The sequence below is a fragment of the Morone saxatilis genome, unplaced genomic scaffold (genome assembly GCF_004916995.1).
Source record: "Morone saxatilis isolate NCDOM2014 unplaced genomic scaffold, NCSU_SB_2.0 Contig2, whole genome shotgun sequence".
Lineage (NCBI taxonomy): Eukaryota > Metazoa > Chordata > Actinopteri > Moronidae > Morone > Morone saxatilis.
Window position 1 is genome coordinate 13,760,316 of NW_023339762.1, and position 20,967 is coordinate 13,781,282.

Below are 20,967 nucleotides of genomic sequence, written 5' to 3' on the forward strand. Positions count from 1 at the left end.
AATTAATTTTTAAGGAACATACAGTGCAGTTGTGGTTAGCAGACCCATAGGATGTATGCCACTAACTCTTGTTAATCTTTAAATGGAGACTTTCAGCACTGGATTTACATGTGTACGCAGGATAACCCAGCTGACAGCTGTTTACTGATTTTACATGTGGGAAGCAGCTGTGAATGGCAGAAAACCTAAATCAGGCATTACATACACCAGCTTCACACCCCACAAAGGAATCCTTTATGCGGTTTGTCAGAAACAGTGTGTGGGTGTGTCAATATGCAAAACATCTGGAAGTTTAGATCAACACAACACACTAATCCGAGGAGCAGTTACTTTAAAAATGAATTTATTTATTAATACAGTGGTATACTTAGAAATGTGTTGCAAAGGGGAAAAAAAAAGTTGAACCGAAGAAAAATCAAAATAAATAAAAAGAATGTCAGCCACACGGAAAATAAACTAGTGTCGGGTTGAAGCAGTGTTATCATATCAAAAGAAAATAGTACTGATGTGCCATAATAAATTGTCTATTAGTACAAAAATACATTTCAGGGCACACAATACAGCATCCAGTATCACAAATAAAGGAAGGGACCACTCTTCACAGCAGACCCCCTCAAGTACATCTTTTAAAATCATTTAAACCAAGCACTTCTCTATTTTGTAAATAAGAATAAAAAGTTTTCTGACTGTTAAAAATGCCTTAAGTAGTGTGTGTATATGTTGGTAGAAAAGTCGGACTTATTACTGCTTATGTCAGTTCCAAGGCTCAGGGGTATAACCAGAATACAAACATAACCAATGTAACCGCTTTCTCTTTTTTAAACAAACATTTTCTCTTTTATACAAAATAACAAAGATGTACAAAAGTTCATTTACAGAGAACCAAGGCCATATACTAGCAATATGTACAGCCACAATTTAAACATCTTCTAGCTTTTTTGTATTTCCTCAGACTTCATATGCATAGCAGTAAAAGAAAGCATACCTTTTCATCAGCCTCAATTATTCTCGTGTGCTAAATCCAAGTTTACTGTTTATGAGAAAATGCAGAGACAACTTTTTCTTCCGTAGTGATCGCTATAACTGAAGGATCCGATGTTTTAAAGTTTCACTGAAAAGTTAATATGCAGATAAGGCATCACTGCTTGCAGTGTACGATGGGATTTTCATGTGTTGAACTTAGTAGTAGCAGGCTTCTGGACCTGAGTCATAGCACATGCATAGATCTCTAGACAGCAGGAGTTTGTAAAATCAAGTCAGTATATTTATCTACGGTAAAACATTGCTACAAAAACATCAGTTTTAAAGAGAGAGAGCCCCGTCAGAACAAACGGGCGTCTCCTACTAATACTTAACCTTCATTCTTGGTTTTTTTTTTTCTTCTCATCTTTACGCCTACGCGTTCCTTCACGAGTCAGGCTCAGCATTTCTCAAGTCCTCAGAGATCCTTCATGAGTGAAACGCATGACCACAGAACTCACAAACAAAAGTTTTGCATATACCAACTTTGCTGTTTGTGAGTGGGTTTTTTTTTTTGTTTTTTTTTGTTTTTTTTACAGTACGCAAAAATCCTGTTGCAATATTAAACAAGTTTCCAAAATTCTCCTTTTTCTTGCACTTCTCTGACCTTTTACAAAATTAGCTAAAAATGTCAAAATGAGATTATTCAGTCTGTGGCACTGGTCATGCATTCCAACTTCAGTTCCTTTGTTTAAATAACTTGTTTTAATCTTTATTTTTTGCAAGCCTTGAAAGCACCGAAACAAAAAAATTTGAAAGAAAAAACAAGAGTACAGCCTTGGGGATGCTGGACTCCTCACTCTCTCCTTGTGTTTGTGTTTTTTTTTTGTGTCTTTTTTTTAAATATGTTTTGGGCACAGTAAACAACGTGAGAGTATCAAGTTCATACTTCATCGAGCATTGTGCACCCCGCCACGGTGGAGGGAGCACGGGAGGGGCAACTGAGGTCCCCTGTTTATCACATTCAGTAACAGGCCAGCTGTTGCCCTCTTCAGAAGTGGTCAATGAGCACAGACACACAGTTTGCACCCACCAGGTAGTTTGGGTCTCCAGGGAGAGATTTGTTCTGCCAGGTTTTGGGATCACCTGCAGGAAATAGAGACATGATGTCAGCTGCTGGAGCTCCTCCTTTCCTCTTTCAAATACAAAAACTACAACAAACAAACAAACACAGTGGATTTTTCTGACAAATAAAATAAGTCACAATAGGAACATGTACCACTGATTTAATGCATGACAAAACAACGCAAATTAATTGCTGTTGCTCACCATGGGTTTATGTGATTAATGCTTAATCATTAATGTAATGAATGTTAACTCAGTTACTTCATACATGAATGTATTTGCCACCAAATTAACTGGAATCCAGTTACATAGAAAAGGGCATTTCAGACCCATGCAACTGATCAGCGTCTCTAAAGGCACAACATTTCAATTACACATCGCTACATGACCCAACAGTCTTTGTTTATGTCTATTGGGCTCGAGACGATATTAGCTGATACTAGCATAACCACCCGAATCTCTGACTGAACTGTGGGTAATGTAGGCACTAGGTTTTAACAAGAAAGAGTATGTGGAATAAAAAAAAGCTTTAAAGCTCACTTAAGGCCTACACAATAAAGTGTAAAAGGGATAATGTGTTTCACAAACGATCACCAATATCTTGTTACTTGTTCACTTGTGTCCCCTCAAATAAAGTCATGTCATGACACAAATTTTCAAACGATTATGTAATGTACATTCACTAAAAGTAAGTATAAATAGAGCAGGTACAGGGTGATCAAATGAATGTGTCTATATATAACTGGATTCCAGCTAATTGAATTAAAAGGTAACTTCGGTATGTTTCAACCTGGCCCTTATTTTCCCATGTTTTTGTGTCGAAGTGTCTAATGGGGACATTGAGTGAGTGCAGCCTGCAACAGCTACAACGTAATCTTTGCAACAATTGTGCACCATCAAAATGCATCCATTAAAAGTGCTTTTTTTTCTCACTGACCGGCTCAGATTGTTATTATAAAATGTCTGACAACAGCTGGTTCACTCTCCTCTGCCTTTGGCCCCTCTCTCTCCAGTTTGTAGGAGCTCTTCATCCATACAGTTTGTATACTCGGCTTACCTAAATATGGGCGGCCTTTCACATTTTCAGTTAAATCAGTAAAATACGGACATTGAAAATCTTTAACATAACTCTCAGCTACACTTCCTCTACTCACGAAACAACACACACACACACACACACACACACACACACAACACAAAACTCTTCCAGCCTGGAATTACTACGCTTACGTCTCAGCCTTTCCCGAGATTTCAGACTTTTCCTTGAGTGACACTTTGTTAGACGCACAGTGGGTCAAGCAAAAGGAACAGAAAACATTTCATTTATCTGTAGGGTCGTGTTGCCAGAGACTAACTATAACTATCTGAGCTGGTCTGTGACATAAACACTTTAAATGGATGTATTCTGTGCATTTGCCTATTTCATGGCTTCAGCATCCCCCCTCAACACTAGACCAAATTCAAAATTTTCTCTTTAATGTATGAAATTGATGACCCACTAAGTGTTAAATAATCACATAAACCAATAGTGACATGATCATCATACATCAGCATGTATTTTGTACCCTTACTATAAAATGCAACAGATTATTTTACATCTTGACCTAATAAATTAAATTATGGTCACAGCACAGAAGCCATAATAAAAAGAGGTAATGGTCAAGCTGTTTAAGCTGGAAGAGTCGCTGCACAAAACACTTAAACAATAAGAAAGAATGTGAATGGCATTTAATGCAGCAACTAATGGTTATTTTCATGACTGCATAATATGCTGATTGTGGTCTGAATGAATTATTTGGTCTCTAAAAGGACAGAAAATAATGAAAAATGTCTGTCACGATTTTCTAAAACCAATGTGACCTCTTAAAGGCCGCTTGTTTTGACCAATTAACAGCCTAAACCCCAAAAATATTGAGTTTACTATCACATAAGACAAAGCAAGCAAATGAGGAGCTGGAGCATGGTAATGTTGGCATTATTGCTCAAAAAATTATATAAATTTGAAATAAAATAGTTAATGAATTTTCTGTTGACTGACTCAAATCAATTAATTGACTAAATGCCGGCTCTAGTAGCCTTTTATTATAATTGCGTGGAAGCCTGAGATTTGAATAAACAAGGCTGTTCAGTTCATATTGAGAATGAAAATAAGAACACAACTTAAAGAGCACATGCGTGAAGAAAAATTGAGGGGAATATGGAAAACAGGTGAGATGATTCAGATAACAAGAAACTCTCCTCTCTAAATCACCAAAGCCAGCCCACAGACCCCAAAGGACAGAGAGAGGACAGCGTACCCGACGAGGAGTCGGAGGATTTTAGAGCAAAAGACCAACCATCAGGGGTCATAGACGCACAGTGAGGTAAGCGCAGCTCCACCGGCTTCAGGAACTTGAGTCCATGAGGGCCACACATCACCAGCGGACTTAGCAGCGTTTCTCCTGCACGGACAAACAACAAGATTTAAATTCCACAAATTAACCATGCAGGAATTAGTCAGCACACAGGATTATCTATTAACCAGTCAAGAGGCAAAATGAAGTCTGTTCCCAGGCCTTCATAGAAAATTAGACTTAACTGTTAACTGGCTTGTCAGGTTAATTAAATTACCGCAATCCCCTGTTGCTAAATGTTAATTTAAAAATAATCCTTGAGGGCTCATATATCCCCTTCATACTTCTTATGATAAAGAAATGTAGTCTCCTTTGCTTTTGTTTCACTGTACAGCAACACCAATGTGAAGCTTAAACTTTAGTTAGTCACAAATGTATAAAATCTTATCCAATAAAAGCTACAGCTGAAACTTTGTCCTGATGTACCATTCAAACTCCTTTGTTTACTGTGGCTACTTTTTACGTAAAGTACATCAGAACTTATAGTTTCACAGGCTCAGATGTAGTGACTGTTTGTTCCTTGACATTTTTAGGATGTAAAGAAACTCAGGGACCGACCTTTCTCCTTGTCGAGGGGGGGCAGGATGCTGTTGTCCCGGCACACCTTGAAGTAAATCTCCTGCTCCACACTCTCGGGGATGGCACCCTGGGGGATGATGATGCTGACGCCTGTCTCGATGGAGCTCAGGACCCCTCCGTTACAGTTGAAGATCCCCCGGGCGGTGGCCACCACTGTGTGCCCTTCATCTTCGTCATCATCCTCCAGCGTGCTGGGGCTGAGGGACGCAAGCACAGGAGTCAGCATCATCAGTCAAATCAGCACAGGCAGAGAATAATGCACAGCAGAGGACACAAGAACAAACCCCCTCTGAACAAACAAGTCTCTTTCTGTCGTTCCACAGCTCAGTAATTACCCTCAGAGAACTTCCTGCTGCTGTTGGATGTGAAATTGAGAGTTTTGTACCTTACAGGGATGGCCTTGGGGATGGCGTTGATGTTATTGTGCTGGTATTTGGGCCTGTTGTCCATAGTGCGTGTGAAGGTGTCCAGGCCACTGTCGTGATCCAGGGGCTGTGGTGACAGCTGAGGTTTTCCACTGCTGTTGCTCACCACACTGGGCTTACTGAGGAGGTCTGTCTTCACCTGTGTGTCGTTGGGCAGCAGGTTGTGGTTGAACTTGGGGCTCTCGAACTTGCGCTCAAATGGCCGGGCTGAGCTAGTGTACGGCTTGGGGACGTAGCGGTTATAGCTAGTTGGAGCGGGAGCGGCCAGCGTCTTTGGGGGTGCTGTATCAGTGCCGTTGACCGGGGACTTGTCAGGGAGGCCCCTCGGGGGCAGGTAGCCACCTGGAGTGGGTTCGTCCCTGCTGGCCGGCCTCAGAGCTGCCATCTCTGGTTTAGGATTGGGAGAGCTCAATGGCTCAGGTATGGAGTTAACTGTAAACAAATTAAGGAGGATTCAATCACTTAAATACAGACTAAATACAAACCGGAAATGTCATTTTATTTATAGTAAGCACAGTAAAACAGTATTATTACAACATTATATGAATTAGGGCTGCAAGTAAAGATTATTTACATTTCTGAGGAATTTATCTTTTCAACTAATTCATCACACGGAACAAACCGGGACCAGAGAACATCTGATAAAATGATTAATTATCAGAATAGTTGCAGATGAATCATCTGTCAATCAAATGACTAATTGTTTCCTATATACATAACAGAACTGAAATTATAAGTTAGTTACTTAGTCAAATTACAGAAAATTTATCTGGATAATTGACCAACCTTCCCTACTTCCAGCTCGTTAAATGTGAGCAGCATTTGTTTATCTTATGTGATAGTAAACAGAATATTGTTGGGTTTTGTACTAATGCTTGGACATAAAATGGTATTTAAAGGTGTCAGGTGTTTTCTGACATTTTATAGACCAGAAGACTAATTGATTAATTATTAATAATTGGCATTTTGATTGATAAGAAAAAAACGACTTAGTTGCAGCTCTGAACAACAGAAGTGACACACCATCTCTAGATTGTTTATGTACATGATGAAGTTTGAGAGTTGGGAGATCTTACCGTCACTGGGACTGAGCTTGGGCAGTGTGTTGGGTGGGATGGTGGGCACGGGGGGCCCATACTGGGAGGATGGGCTGATTTGGGGCAGCGGTTCATATCTTTTCTCCACGGGACTCACCTTCTCTACAGACTCAACTCTGCAGCAGGTAGTTACAAACAATACAGTTAAGAAAAACAAATACAGTTCCACAGCTGGTGTGACTAAAGAGCTCAGGAATTCAGTCACTTCTGAGATGTAGTGTGTCGTTGTACCTGTTGTACGGGTAGGACAGCTGAGCGGGTTTGGGCAGATCATGGAAGCGGTTGATGCCAGGACTGGGTTGGCCCATGGCCTTGCTGTCAAAGCTACGGCGATCAAAGTAGGACAACTGCTTCCTGTAGTACTCCTCATCCTCATCTGGGTCATAGTGGTTGGGACGCATTACATCATCCAGGGGTTTAGTATGGGGCTTCTGTGGCTCAGGAGCCCTGCAGAGGAAGCAAAAAGTAACAAGTAAAACAGCTGCAGAGATTTAAACAGCAGGGACACAGAGTAGAATTGGCCTGAAGCCTGCATAAAGACCTCATATATGTGGATTGTTATTTCAGACTTAATGTTAAAAACAGTGCGCTTATTTAAAGATGAGGCAATGACATGAAATGATAAGTGGGGTATATTTTATAGACAATCTGGATAACACAGACAGTGATGAACTTGCACACGTGTAGAACTGGTTGTCTTGGTTGACACTTTTGTGTATTTGCACACAACACCACTCTGGCTTGCGGTACAGTGTCCACAAGGTGGAGCTCAAACAATAACAACTTGATTCCAAGATGCCTTTGCAAGGATCTCAGAGATGTCCTTCACCAACCTACTCTGCAGCCTGGGGTGCTGTAATGAGGACTACATACCTATAGGTGGACTTCTCCTGCTCCAGGTTGCTGAGGGAATTGGCTTTGAGGACTGGGCCAGGTGCACTCGCAGGTTTAGGAACATCTGCAGGCTGAAAAGCAAAGAGGATGTCGCTTTAGTGCTTCTTGCTTCTGATTTAGATTTTTGTTCATGTGAATGGATCGCATGCACATGGATATTGAGTACTGTGCCTGACATTTCACAGCAGTTTTCTGACTGAAGCATCTGTAGTTTGGGAAAAAATGATTTACCCTCCTGTTAGTTATCCAAACATTAATTGTTGTCCCCCTAAATAGCTAACAAAGGCTCCAACCTGACATTTAGTTTAACATGAGCCACCTTGCAGCAGGCAGTATTGTTGTATATATTTAGAGTATAGTCTTAACTTTCTAGTTAAGATTTGAGTGATTTATGTTTTTTATTACTCTAATTTCTATTTATCTGCCTCTTTGAATGTGTGACTTGGCTGCAATTCTCAATTAGGAAAGGACTCTACTCTTTATTAGCAATGTTAATAACAATGATGAAGTTAGTTTAGAGTGCAAGATGCAGAGTTATAAGGTGTTTACATCTATTTCGTCTACCACCTAAATCTAGTCACACCCGTGGCATAAAATGGAACTTACCCGGAGTGCTGACGACTCTCCTTCTTTAGCCCTGTCCATAGAAACAGAACGTTTATTCTCAAACATCTTGACTCTGTTGAGCACTGACTGCGGTTTCATGGCCGGGTCCTCATCCAGGTCTTCCCGGGGTGGGGGAGGGAGGGGTTTGGAGCCTGGGGTGATCGCTGGTTCACCAGGGGAGGGCAGGGTCTCTGGTTTAGGAGGGGGAATTGTAGGTTCAGAGTTTATCAGAGGGTCATGCATCCCTGGCTTATAGCCCCGGTTTGGAGGCCCGGGAATGTAGGTGGGCCTCAGACCAGAGTCACCGTAATACTGCTTCGGGGGCTCCGGCGATCGAGGTGAATTAATCGGGAAGCTGTGAGGTTCTGCCTCATAAGGAGAGCGGGCATCATAGCCAGCTGGGGGAGGGGGTGGGGGTTCATCATAACGAATGGGCCCAGGTTTACTGTGGCGAGGTCTGCCATCGTAGCCCACCTGCGGGGCCTCATCGTAGCGCGGCTGAGGGGGGCTGTAGTCCCTCCCTGGTCCGTCATCGTAGGGGGACCGGGGGCTGTAGCCCATGGGTTGCTGGTGGCCCGGCTGGTACCCTGCGGGCTGAGAGGACGAGGTCTGCTGGTCATAGGGGGGCCACTGTTCGTTATAATGAGGCACACGGTTGTCGTAGTGCAGGTGAGAGTCAGTGTTGTGAGGCTTTGGTTCTGTGTAGCCGCCTCCATCATATCCGTAAGGCGGGTGGTCGTATTCGCGGTATGGCTGTTTGTCCTGGTACGGCAGCTGGTGACTGTAGCTCATAGACTGCTTCAGGCCATGGTTGATTCGCACAGGGTCCTCCATATTGTACAGATCTTTTTTGTACATCTGTGAAGAAACAACACTGAATGAATACATCCATTACAACGTCATCACAATTTTGAGATTTTAATAAACGACCATGTCAAAAGGACAGAAAGCAGTTAGGGAAAAATGCTTTCCCAATACCACATTAAGAATAACTTCAAGATTAAATTCAATTCTGGGAAATAAACTGAAACCTTGAGGAACTGAACATCTGTTAACCAAATCATTAAAAACAAATCCTACAATTTAATTAAACAAACATCAATTAAAAGTGCATTTACACAAGCAAACCTTTGTCCATTATTAAAAAACTGTTCTGAATGCCTGTTTGACAAGATGCCTTTCAAGAATGATGAAAATCCATATGAGCAGAACTGGGTTTCACACATAATTAACACATTTTATAAATGGTAAACTAAGAAGCAATTTGCACATTTCTGAAAGGCCTCATTTCAAACATATGATGTGTAGCCTGTAGACAGCAAATCTAGTTACAGTAATTCCTATGGAAGAAGGTTGATTTGTTGGCATCTTCTCAGGACAAAACTACTAAACAGAAGACACAATGCAGTGTGCTGATGTGAGTTTGTTTTTCCATAGGGATAATTGCTTGATGGGAATCATTACCAAGAGTACTGTCTGCAGGTTAGCTCTCATCATGCAACCAACATTCAGTTTGCATCTAATGCAACGTCAAACTACTGGCACTACAACAGACGACACATCTACCACTATGATGCCACTCTAAGTGCTACTATTGTTCATCTACGGAAGAGAGTTAAAGCTGAAAGGAACCCAAAAAACATTAGGAGCCATGCAAAGGAAGTAAGAGGCAACAGTTAGGGCTGGTTGTGGATGTCTTCACCCTGGTCAAAGACTCAGATGTACCAGTCCTTCTGGTCTCCCAGCCCACTGTGGTGCATGTGGACTAGTCTGTCGCACATTTCTCTGGGAGCCAGAGGCACACAGTGGGCTCAGTGAGTCACACAGTGTGGGCATGTCATGCAGAGAGCGAGTGGAAAGCATGTGCGAGAAGACAGGCAGTTAAAACAGCAGGCTGGGGCCCAGGCCCGGTCCGAGTGGCTGGTGAAACAGCGGGTACCTTTGGTTCTGGACCAGGCGGTCCAGACGGGTGGGGTTCATGTGGTGGTGGTGGGGGCTGAATAAGCTCAGGGGCAGGGCTGGGGCTGCTAAGTGAGTCAGCCTGAGGAGCTGCGGCTGCAGCAGGCGGCTCCTCTAGGTGCATACCCTCTAGCTGTACAGGCTGCTCAACAGCAGGAGGCGCTACCACCGTCGGAGGCAACGAGGGCATGGGCAGAGCAGCCTCATCTTGCTGTGAAGTATTGTTAAGAGACATTTATAACACAGCCTACCAAGGGCACACAAAGTACACGTCACCCCAACACCATGATCTTCTTCCTTACACTGAATCAGTTTTACACCAGCCAGAGAATGCACACACAAAAATGTGGTTAGAATAGATAACATACCAGTAGCTTCTAAAACATGTTTATTACTTAGTAAAGGACATCTAATCTTAACAAAGGTCAGGACACAACACTGAACACAAAGGAGCTATTCCTCTGCTCTGCAGTCATATACTTTTAGCCATACATCCATCTCTGACAGACGCAGCCTGCAGTAGCCTGCCTGCAAAGCTAGATATGAACTTTACCTGTTGTGGAGCGGCCATCTTGAACCCAGCAGGGTCTATTCGACTGGCTGGTTCAGGCTGCACAGGGTGCTGGTATCCAGGGTAACCAGGGGTGTCCTGAATTACAGGTGGGTCTTCTCGCACGGGTTCGGAAGAGCGGGTGATGGCGGGCTCCGTGGGCAGACCCACCTCGTCGTTCAAAGTTTCGTCCAGTTCCTGGTCTGTGTACGCTCCACCCTCCGTGTCTGTGTCCTCATAATCAGAAGTGTGGCGGCTGTCCGTGCTATACATGGAGTATTCACTCCCTGGCGCAGACAGGTAGGACAGACGGTCGTCGTGGATATCCAAGTCATCCTCTGTAGTGCCATCCGCCTGAGCAGAGCAGAGAAATTATCATCTTAGGTGTCGCTCAGTCAGACTAAGTCTCAAAAAACAATGTTCACTGAAATGGAATGAACAACGCGACAGGCCCGTCTCTCACCTTGCCCTCTGAGACCCACACCAACTGGTTCTGCTGTTGCTGGATTGTTTCTTTCAAAGCTCCGTACCAACCGTCATTCATATTGTTCAAGTTTATGGTGGCTAAAAGAGAATATTTTTGAGTCACAATCTCTTAATCAGCAATAAAACATTTTAAAAAATACAATATACATTTTAAATGTACTGTTTTAACACCCTCAGCCCACTTACTGGTAAACAGGTGGTGATTATTCTTCCTCAGTTTGATAGCTCTCTCATAGAGTTTCCTGGCGCTCTTCCTGGACTCTGGACACAGTCTGGTCCTCATGTTCTTCACACCCTGCTTATTATCGGGATTTAGGAAGACAACAATCGGGTACCACTGAGCATAGTTCAGCCTGTCCACTGCATTCGGGGTGATGTCCAGCACAGCATGTTTGTCCTTCATGAGTAAAGACAGGAAAGAGGAGGGATGAAATATAATGCATGTGTGACAAAATACTTGAAAAACCTACAATGCATTCTTATGATAAAAGGAGGCATACTCACTCTGTCAATTATCTGCTTGATGGTGTGAAGACGAATGATTCCTGAACTACGCTGGTCTGTTCCTGCATCTCTCGGTTCACTCTCTGGAAACAAGGTTAGAGGCATTTATTTAGAAAACAGGTTTACTGTCAGTTGATGTTATCGTCAGTATATGTGCAATATAATGCATACAAACATACTTGCAAGCTCAAAAAGATCTGGCTCTTCTCTGGAGAGTTTTTCTCGGGCAACATCAGCGATCGGCCCAAATATCACCACAGGTCTCAGGAAACCAGCTGCACAGAAAAATAAATATATTTATAGAATGCAGATTTAGTGTAAGGGTGACATATCAGCTAGTAGATACAGACAGATTCCTCACCCTCTCTCAGCACAACCCTTTCATAAGCTGGGAACTTTGTTTGGACTGGCTGGGAAGAGAGGTCCTCTCTGCTCTTCCTCAGGTTCCTCTTGGAGCTGCGAAGACCACGAAACCTCCAGAAGTCAGCCCTGTCGCCCCCTGCTGTTTTGGGGAGAGTGTATTGCACGCTGGAGAGCTGCTCCGCTCTGTTAACAAATGGCAGAAAGACAGACAGTTCTTAATGTAACACAAACTAATGGATGTGTCATAAACTTGGCATAGCTAACCTCAACACTGCCAATACCTAAAGACATTACATGGCAATGATAATCATAACAAATGACCGACTGTCTACTGTTGTGACAAACATTTATCCAGTATGTCATTTTTTGAGATCACAGACACACACAGTAGAAATGTCAAGAGGCTGTCACCTGTTTTTGTTGGGGATGATGCCCCTCTCCACCTCTTGGTGGTTCTTGCCAATGCGAATTGCCAACCAGGAGCCCAGCTTGCCGTTGTAGAGGGTGTCCACCACACGGAACACCTCGCCCTTGTTAAAGCTTAACCCATACGGAGATTCCTTCTCATACTCAAAGTGTGTCCGGATGTAGAAGGAGTCACCGACGTCCGACTCCACGATCCGCCGATACACTGAACAGGACAGAGCAGTGAGTCAGACACTCAGACACACACACACACACACACACACACACACACAACACTGGGCCAATGTGACAAACATAAATAGTCTCATCTCCTGTCTCATCTCCTTACTCACTTCACTTACCATCTTTCTTCTTCTGGGCCAGAATGGTGACCTCTTCACCCTTAGGAAGGTCCAAGAGGAACAGCACCGCCTCTTCTCGGATTATGTTTGCAAAATCTACATTATTTACCTGGAATTTGGGAACACAGAGGTTACTGCTTTATGCTTTCCACAGAACTTCACTGTTGTCTAGGACATAAGTTTAAGTTAAGGAGCCGGCGTTATTGTTCAGAGAGTGAGCAAAAGAAAGTGTAAATCTTCATTTAGATAAAGGTTACATAGCTCTTCCTGTTCTCTGTATTTCCAGGGTAACTGCAGGTTTTACTGCACTGCAAGAACTCAAGCCATTCCTCATTATACTTGGAGAAAGCAGGAGGCGGTACAAATGGCGAGATATATTGCTTTGAGGAAATGGGACAAACACAGGGAGAGGAAACACAGATTTTTTTGTGTGTGCTCCCTCGGGGCCATTGCTAAGAGACCAGCCTGAAGGTACAGGAATTTTGGAGCAGCCAGTGTGCAAAACCATGACTAAAAAAAAAAGGAAAAGCTTGAGGATGCATACCCCATAAAACATGTCTGTTTACAGAAACTATCACATACTCATTATTAAAACGAGAAAAAGAAAAACAGTCTTTTGAAACACAGAATAAAGTTTTGGACAAGTTTACAATCTCATTTTTAGAACAACTCTTTAATTCCAAAACAACCACTTGATTTCAGCTGTCAGGTTATAACACTTACTGTGTTAAAAATAAAAGTATCTCACCCTGAGAATTTGGTCGCCCTCCTCCAGGCCCTCCTTAGCAGCTGGGCTATCCTCCAGCACTCCGGCTACGAAGATGCCCACGTCATTCCCCCCAGCCAGCCGCAGCCCCACACTCTCCCCCTTCTTGAACTTTACCAGCTTCATGCTTGGCCTGAGGATGAGGAATGAAGATAAACATTAGGCTGATTTTCTTTGACATGACACCATTTGATGACATTTCCCTCTTTCCAATGCAAACTTCACTTTATGAATAGTTGAGTGATTCTTGGATGCCAGCCAGAGTTTACTTTTTAAAATTATTATTATTATTATTAATAGTGCAAGATACATTAACATAACAGGAAAACATATGAGACAATACAGAGAAACAATGACAGCAACGGGGGAAAGAAGAAAAAAAAAATATATTGTCCATCCTGTTACATTCAAAGCTGCATATTCAACTCATCAGCAAACCAGTTCGTGCCACAAAATACACATTTATTAACAGCACTGAGAACTATGCCTTGTGGTCTGATTTGTACAGCTAACTGAAGGCAGGATGTGCACTGAAGCATTTTGAAAACTGTCAGCTGCTCCTCTAAAATGTGCTGTTATGTGAACTGCAGGTTAAAACTCTACACAGTAGGTTTTGTTTTGTCTATTTTGAGAAGACTTTGATATTTGATAGTGTGACATATTATACTAATAATATTACCGTAGGATGCTATCGTCATGGGCAGCGCTTGGCACGGGGGCATCAGAGGGACTGACTGGCAGGTCGACATCTGGCTGTCCAGGCTGAGCATACACCGGCTTGGGCTCTGAACGAAATGCAAATATACTTACGTTATTAATACAGACAGATGATGAACACCTAAAACTGCACTGAACATGTTTAAAAACAAACGTTGCTCCCTCAAACACTGCCACAACTCAGCAATACTCAGATACATATGTCAAACTGATGAACCAATGAAAAAAACACAACTGTTTAAAATAACAGACAGGCAACACAAGTATTATCACAAAGACGCTTGCACGCACACACACACACTCACACACACTCAAGGCACACAGTGTCCTGAGCAGGGAGGTCAAACAGAAAGGCAGCAGAGGGCTGCAGGCTGGGAGGAACGTCAGACTAGATCAACTCATACGGTTTATTTTCACTTGGCTCGAGGCAAACTCAGCCAGGCTCAGCAGGCGTCTAGATCAAACTTTTTTGGTAGCTGTGCTTTTTAAAAAGGGCAAAAATGACTGGTTCAGACAAGATTGTATTATATATTTTTATTTTTACTATCATGAAGTAATTAAATGGCTGTAATGATGAACAGAAAAATGTTGCATTTGTTTACAGTTATGGATACAAGACACAAATACACGTAAACCCAATGATGTGTTTTACTAGCTGATATCACTGACCTGGGAGTGGTGGGAGCTGTTTCTCCTCTCTAGCAATAGCCGACTCCTTCGATTTGGGCAGAGGAAGCTCCTCTGCTAACTTCGCTGGTGTTGAAGCCGGCTTCGACATCCGTTCGTCATCACGACTTCTGTGGCTGCAGACAAGAATACATGTTTTTGTACAATTTATCTTTAGAAAAAGGAATACATGACATTATAAATAGTGTATTCTGGAGATGTAGAGCTTGGAGGCAACCGGAGAGCTTTAAGGCTACAACATCTTGACTACACGCAACAATAGGAAGGCCATTCACCACTCAATACAAATTTTCTCCTGACTGCATTGGACACGCAGCCGCTGATAAAAACAGGTGGAAAGAACCGCTCAATTCTGGAGCTGCGTCTCAGTCTTGAAGGTCACCACTTTGTCTTTCGACTCTTTTATGCTCTATTTTTAGAGCAGCTTATCTAAGGTGTCAGAGTGGATTCTGTCCTCCAGGTGAATTTCAGTGTGAGTCTGGCTTTGGACCAGCACAAATTTTACCTTGATGCCAGTTTTAAAACAGTAAGTGTGTAAACTGATACACAATTACCCAGGCCAATTATGAGTCAGATAATTGTAAATGATGACAGAATTTCCCTGTGATTTGATAAATGCTGGCCTTCCCAATGTGTTTCAAATGAGAAATCAGAAGGGAACCAAAGTAAAAGCAAGGCAGGCTGTCCAGTGGTAGAGCTCTATGGCTCTGACTCTAACCTCCTGGTCACATGCCTGCTCACTGGCACAACTTTACTGGCAAAATACTGCTTTATTCACAGGCTGAGTGCCCAAGTAACCATGAAGGACCCGGTTTGAAGTTAACTGGCTGCAGAGGAACAAACTTCTTTTTCAACTAATCCTGGAGGAGGCCCTACTTTTTACTGCCAACTTCCTGAACTGAGAGAAGAGTTCACAGGTCACAGATCATGTTCAGATAAACAATAACGTCCTTTCCCACCACCTCTTTCCTGTTAATTAAAATATTATCATAAATCAGCTTTTGGCATCTTAACTTATTGCCCACAAATACAAGCTATTCAACAGAAATAAGAGAGCAGAATAAAGCCAGACATCCACAGATGTAAAAAGAGAGAGATCTTACAAAAGCTCAGTCACATGTATGAGGGGAAACAGCTGACAAAGATAGCTGGTGACGGCCTTTCGTTCCTTCATTGTCGGAGCCAAACATGTGGTTTGCCCACCAAATCATTCAAGTGAGACAAAGATCCTGTGATACTTTAACAGGACTCTGTCATCTCAAGTCAAAACAAGACGTGTCCCTGAATAATTGATGTTGTATCGCTTCAGCAATATTCCATTAGGTGAAAATTTGATGTTACACAGAACACTGATTTTCTTGACACAAATTAATAATTTCTCTATTGCAAAGACTGACTTTTTTGAGTCAATACACCTAAAACTAGACCTACATGTCTATTAATCTACACTAAATCTATTCAGGATTTACTACCACTACTATTAGTAACTATTCACACTGGATAATGGTGCCAGACTTACGGTATTCTCCAGCTGTCGAAGTATAAAGGGAACAAAAAAATGGCATTAAAACTTAAACTTGTAAGCATTGTTGCTTGATGCTAATGTAGTTTTCCTGTGTTTGCCACATGGGATCATGTTTAAAAACTTTTCCAGTTGCCACATTATGTAGTTGAATGTTGAACAGTTTTTGAAATGCTTTGTTCAAAATGGCACAGCAAGGATACACAGTAATATAGGCTGAGCACAGACCTTTTACACTAAGCAGAGCAGAGTTTTGATGCCTCTGAACCTTCATTTTGACCAAGATTGACTCTTTTGCACCTAACAGTTGACTTTTATTTTTTCTGGTCAATAAGCAGTGTGAAAGGGGAACAACTCTGGTGCTCTATTGAGTTTAAATGAAGAATTAATGAGGTACCTTCAAACAAGATTACAGTCAAAGAAGTGCTGAATGGGCTGATGGCTGGTATTAACCCAAACAAAAAATCGAAAGTCCTTCACAACCAAAAACAAACAAAAAAACAAGCCTGTCTCAATAGAAGCACAAACATTATATTAAGATCAATTACGTAACAGCCGTTTATTAACACAGGGCTGAAACTAATAATTATTTTAACTACTGATTCTCATTATTTTCATGATTAACCAATAGTTCTGAAAAAATGGTAAGAAAATAGTAAATGGTGCCAATTTCAAAAAGCCTACAGTGGTGTTGTATGACATAAAAATAAAGAAAATAAAAAATAAAAATCAGTTTACTATTGAATAAGACAATGAAAAGCAGCAAAACCTCAAAACTGAGAAGCTGGAACTAGGGAATCTATTAGGGCTGCACGATATGGTAAAAACATCATATTATTATCATTATTTTAACAGATATTCCGATTCACGATTGTGTGGGAATGATCATTTTTGCATCACAAATTGTATTTTCTTTTTTTTTTTAACTATTAAAATCATGATGATGTTAAAACTTTTGGAGGTCTGTACCAAACATATTTTCTAAAAATCAAGATTTGTCAACCAGCACCCTCTGCAGCACTACATACTTCATTATGATGCTGTTCTGTCACACATTTGACCTTTATCAAAACATTATAGCTCTGTAATTTGCATATTTTACTTGGCCATTGGGATTTTGATAATAATTTAATTAATTGTGCAGCCCTGGAATCTATGGCATCAATGCTTGAAAAAAAAATACTTGTTGTTGATTGTTACTGTGTCATATCAACTGGAGAGAGAAAGTAGCAGAAGTAAAGTAGAAAAACTGAATTCATCAATAAGAAAATTAAAGAAATTATAATTTTACACTCATCGTCTTGTTGTATTTCTTTCAAGACACCTAAAAGCCTAAAATATACATTTGTGGATGGATGGTCTTTACCTGCCATTGCTGATTTGCGGGGGCGAGTGTCTGGAGTGGTCTGAGGGTTCAGATCGTCTGTCAGGAGAGCGGGAGCGGCTGCTACGATGTCTGTCATGCGATCGATTAGAATGATCGGATGCCAGAGAATGGATATCTGAAATGTCTGATCAAACAAGAGCCACTGTTCAATGACTGCAGTCTGAAATAAAACACTGACAAGTCTGTTTTTTAAGCTGCGGCCCGTTTCAGCTGAATCCAACACTTCACATCACTCTCACCATCTCTGTCAGAGGCGTTGGCTGAAGCAATGCTGTCATCGAGGTCAGGGATGTTCAGCAGGGTCGCCCTGTCATCCCTCTGAACAACCATTTTTAGCTTGCCCTTTGACCTTTCTATCAGCTTCTTGGCGTCTATCAACGAGAGGTTCTCTGTCACTGTGCCATTGATCTGAGAGAATCAGAAAAAGAAGCTCTTAGCCACAACATGACAAAGAACAGACACAAATATGTATTTTTTTTTCATTTTAGAGCAATGAAATGGTCATATAAGGAGTTAAAGGCTACAAATGGTCTGATTAACCTTTCATTTCTTAAGTGCTGACATTTAAAGGAAGTAACGTGACATGTGTGAGAAAGCTAGATGTAGGAAATGATGATTAACAGTTACAGTTCAAAAATCACCTGAGCACAAAAACCTACTTTGTATGTATGAGTACATCAAGCAATGCTGTTATGCAAAATAGTGGTAGAAAAAAAAAAAAAACTAGTGCAGCAATACAATGAGTACTAGTCAGATCAAGATCAATACAAAAACGGAAAGAAAATGATGTAACATTTTCAATACTTTCATTCATGTTGAATATTTTATGATATACACATATCAAATGTTCACCAGGCTTCTTGTCTCCCTCTCCCTCCCCCACCATCTCCCTCACCTTCAGTACAACATCCCCTTCCTGGATGTTGCCGTCCCTGGCTGCCAGGCTCTCAGGGGAAATGTCCTTGACAAAGATGTGGCTGGCCAGGCGCAGGCCATATTCTGCTTACAAAGTGAACGACAACAACAAAGATGATGTTAGCACAGAGTTCACGTGACCACACCGCACTTTGCTGTCAAGCCGCTGCTCCCACTGGGATTAACAGTACTGATTAAAGAAGATTAATTGCTCTTTTACTTAGATTTACTTGAGTTAACTTGGATTTTGCTGTGGCTGGCAAGTTTTGTTTACCCTGGCAGGTGACCAATGCTGATTTGGAGGTCTTATTCTCTTCTAAAAGTCTGGCTGTCTGGTAATAGCTGGGTAAATAAAATGGCAGGTGATTTCCTGGATTACCGTGGAAGATTTTCTTTCTCATCCCTCCTTTTTCATCCCCGACTTTGTGAGCCTCACCTTCATTTTTACGGGATTTGACAAGTGTGACCTTGGCAGGACGTGGGGGCAGGTTGTGTGAGCGCCGGTCAGAGCGTGGGGAGAGACTCCTCTCCCGCGAGCCGCTGCGTTCACGCTCCCTGTCCCTTCGCCCGCTGCTCCGGCCGCTGCGCCTGCCCATGGCCCCGCCCACACCACTGTAAGCACCACTGCGTCCGCTCCGCGTCTCATAAATCTCTTCATCGTAGCTGTCCTCCTCCTCATCATGCTCTGACATAGTTTCCCTCTCGCCTAGGCGGCCCATGGGGACGTGTACCTTCCTCTTCCGTCTGATTGTCTGGGGCCATAGGAAATAAGATATGAGATCATCCGGACCACCAATCGGTTACAGTAAAATGAATCAATCACTTCCTTGATCATGAACGATTTAGTTTCAACATCTGACCACAAAATAATTGTGTGATGTGAGATTGACACTCACAATTTTGGCAATTTTCCCACTTTTACGAAGCTGCTGGACTGCGTATGCGTGCTCCACATTGTCCATGGAGACAGCATTGACCATGACGACTCTGTCATTTTCCCTGGAGAGGGGACAGGGAGATAACAGACATGCTGGAGTCTTTCTGTAACAGGCAAGACAATTGAATACTAATAACTAGCAATCTGACCGGACTGCCAATATTGGAACAAAATCTTACTGCAGTAGGCCTTCAGCTGGGCCTCCTTTCAGCACATCCGAGATGACAATGGAGGTCTCGCCGCTCTGAAAATGAGGGTTATCCCGACCTCCTGATATGGCTATCCCGAAGCCAAACCCTGGTGCCTGCACACAGAAACATAGATTAGGATGTTGTTTCTGAGTGCACCAACATACTGAACATAATATAAAAGGTTTGGATACGGATAGACGGGGCTGAAAAGTTACCAACTGCTTATACATATGCCACTGAACCATTTCTTAGACCGTTTGTAATGTATTATAGAACATAACGCCGTCATACATTGTCACTGCTGCTCTCAGCAGGCTATATATAAAATGTTATGCTGTTTGCAGTTTATGTGTAGGTAATTTAGGCTCCACAGCTAAAAAGCTGGGAGAGAATGATGCAGAAGACACTTTTTTATAAGATGTGATCCTGAAAATGGGGAGAGAAGAAAAAGGCACAGATGGAAGCAAAGACAGTAAAAACAGCAGGGTAGAGAGAGAGATACTGGGATCAGAACGAGTTTCAACATATGCAGATGTAAAGAGAGAGGGAGGATAACGGATACCTACCCTGTGTAGTGTTACTGTGTGCTGTTCCCAAATGACAGTCTCCTCCATTGCTGCGCTCTGGAAGAAAGAGATACAGTACAGTGTGATTAACAGCTCCACCAGAGTTCAGATACAAAGAGGCAGAATAAGGCAACAGAACATACTGCTGGCCTGATCATCTTGTGACAAAAGGGACACACACAGAGATTCAGTTCATAGAAAAGTCATGTGTCCTGCCAAAGTTTCCTTGGGTAAACATCAAACGCTCTTGTCCAAAGCCTTTCTACAGCTGGCAAACTTAACACATTCTAGGACCAAAAACTAGTTCTGCTATCAAGAAAATGCAGTCCACAGACCATAGAAAAATAATTACTTAAATTGATAAAAGGTGACAGATTGAACATTTTAGTGTTAAAGCCAGTTTGCTCTTGAAAAAGACTGTGAATTTAACCTTTATCCAAGTCTATTCAAGTGGATAATGTGGATATTATCAGGACAATCTAATTGCCTTTACAGTGTGTACATTTGTGCTTCAAGGCACATATGTATAATTAATGCTTTATGCAGTTTACTAAACATTATGGCTTGAAAA

The 20,967-nt window shown here is 42.1% G+C and overlaps 1 protein-coding gene across 1 annotated transcript; it reads right to left on the bottom strand.

Annotated features, from left to right (window-relative positions):
- Nucleotides 1-330: 330 nt before the first annotated feature.
- On the bottom strand, nucleotides 331-20,453 carry tjp1b (tight junction protein 1b; the record flags this gene model as incomplete). The annotated part of the gene is given in 27 exon segments (XM_035664417.1): nucleotides 331-2,106; nucleotides 4,383-4,526; nucleotides 5,037-5,254; nucleotides 5,443-5,914; nucleotides 6,559-6,695; nucleotides 6,811-7,026; nucleotides 7,453-7,544; nucleotides 8,080-8,937; nucleotides 10,019-10,249; nucleotides 10,592-10,942; nucleotides 11,052-11,152; nucleotides 11,261-11,471; nucleotides 11,579-11,661; nucleotides 11,758-11,853; nucleotides 11,940-12,124; nucleotides 12,353-12,572; nucleotides 12,709-12,817; nucleotides 13,457-13,607; nucleotides 14,154-14,259; nucleotides 14,861-14,994; nucleotides 17,767-17,911; nucleotides 18,027-18,195; nucleotides 18,683-18,789; nucleotides 19,139-19,454; nucleotides 19,599-19,701; nucleotides 19,819-19,943; nucleotides 20,397-20,453. Coding segments are annotated over 27 exon segments (5,232 nt in total), but the record flags the coding sequence as incomplete, so codon positions are not given.
- Between the last annotated feature and the right edge of the window lie 514 nt (nucleotides 20,454-20,967).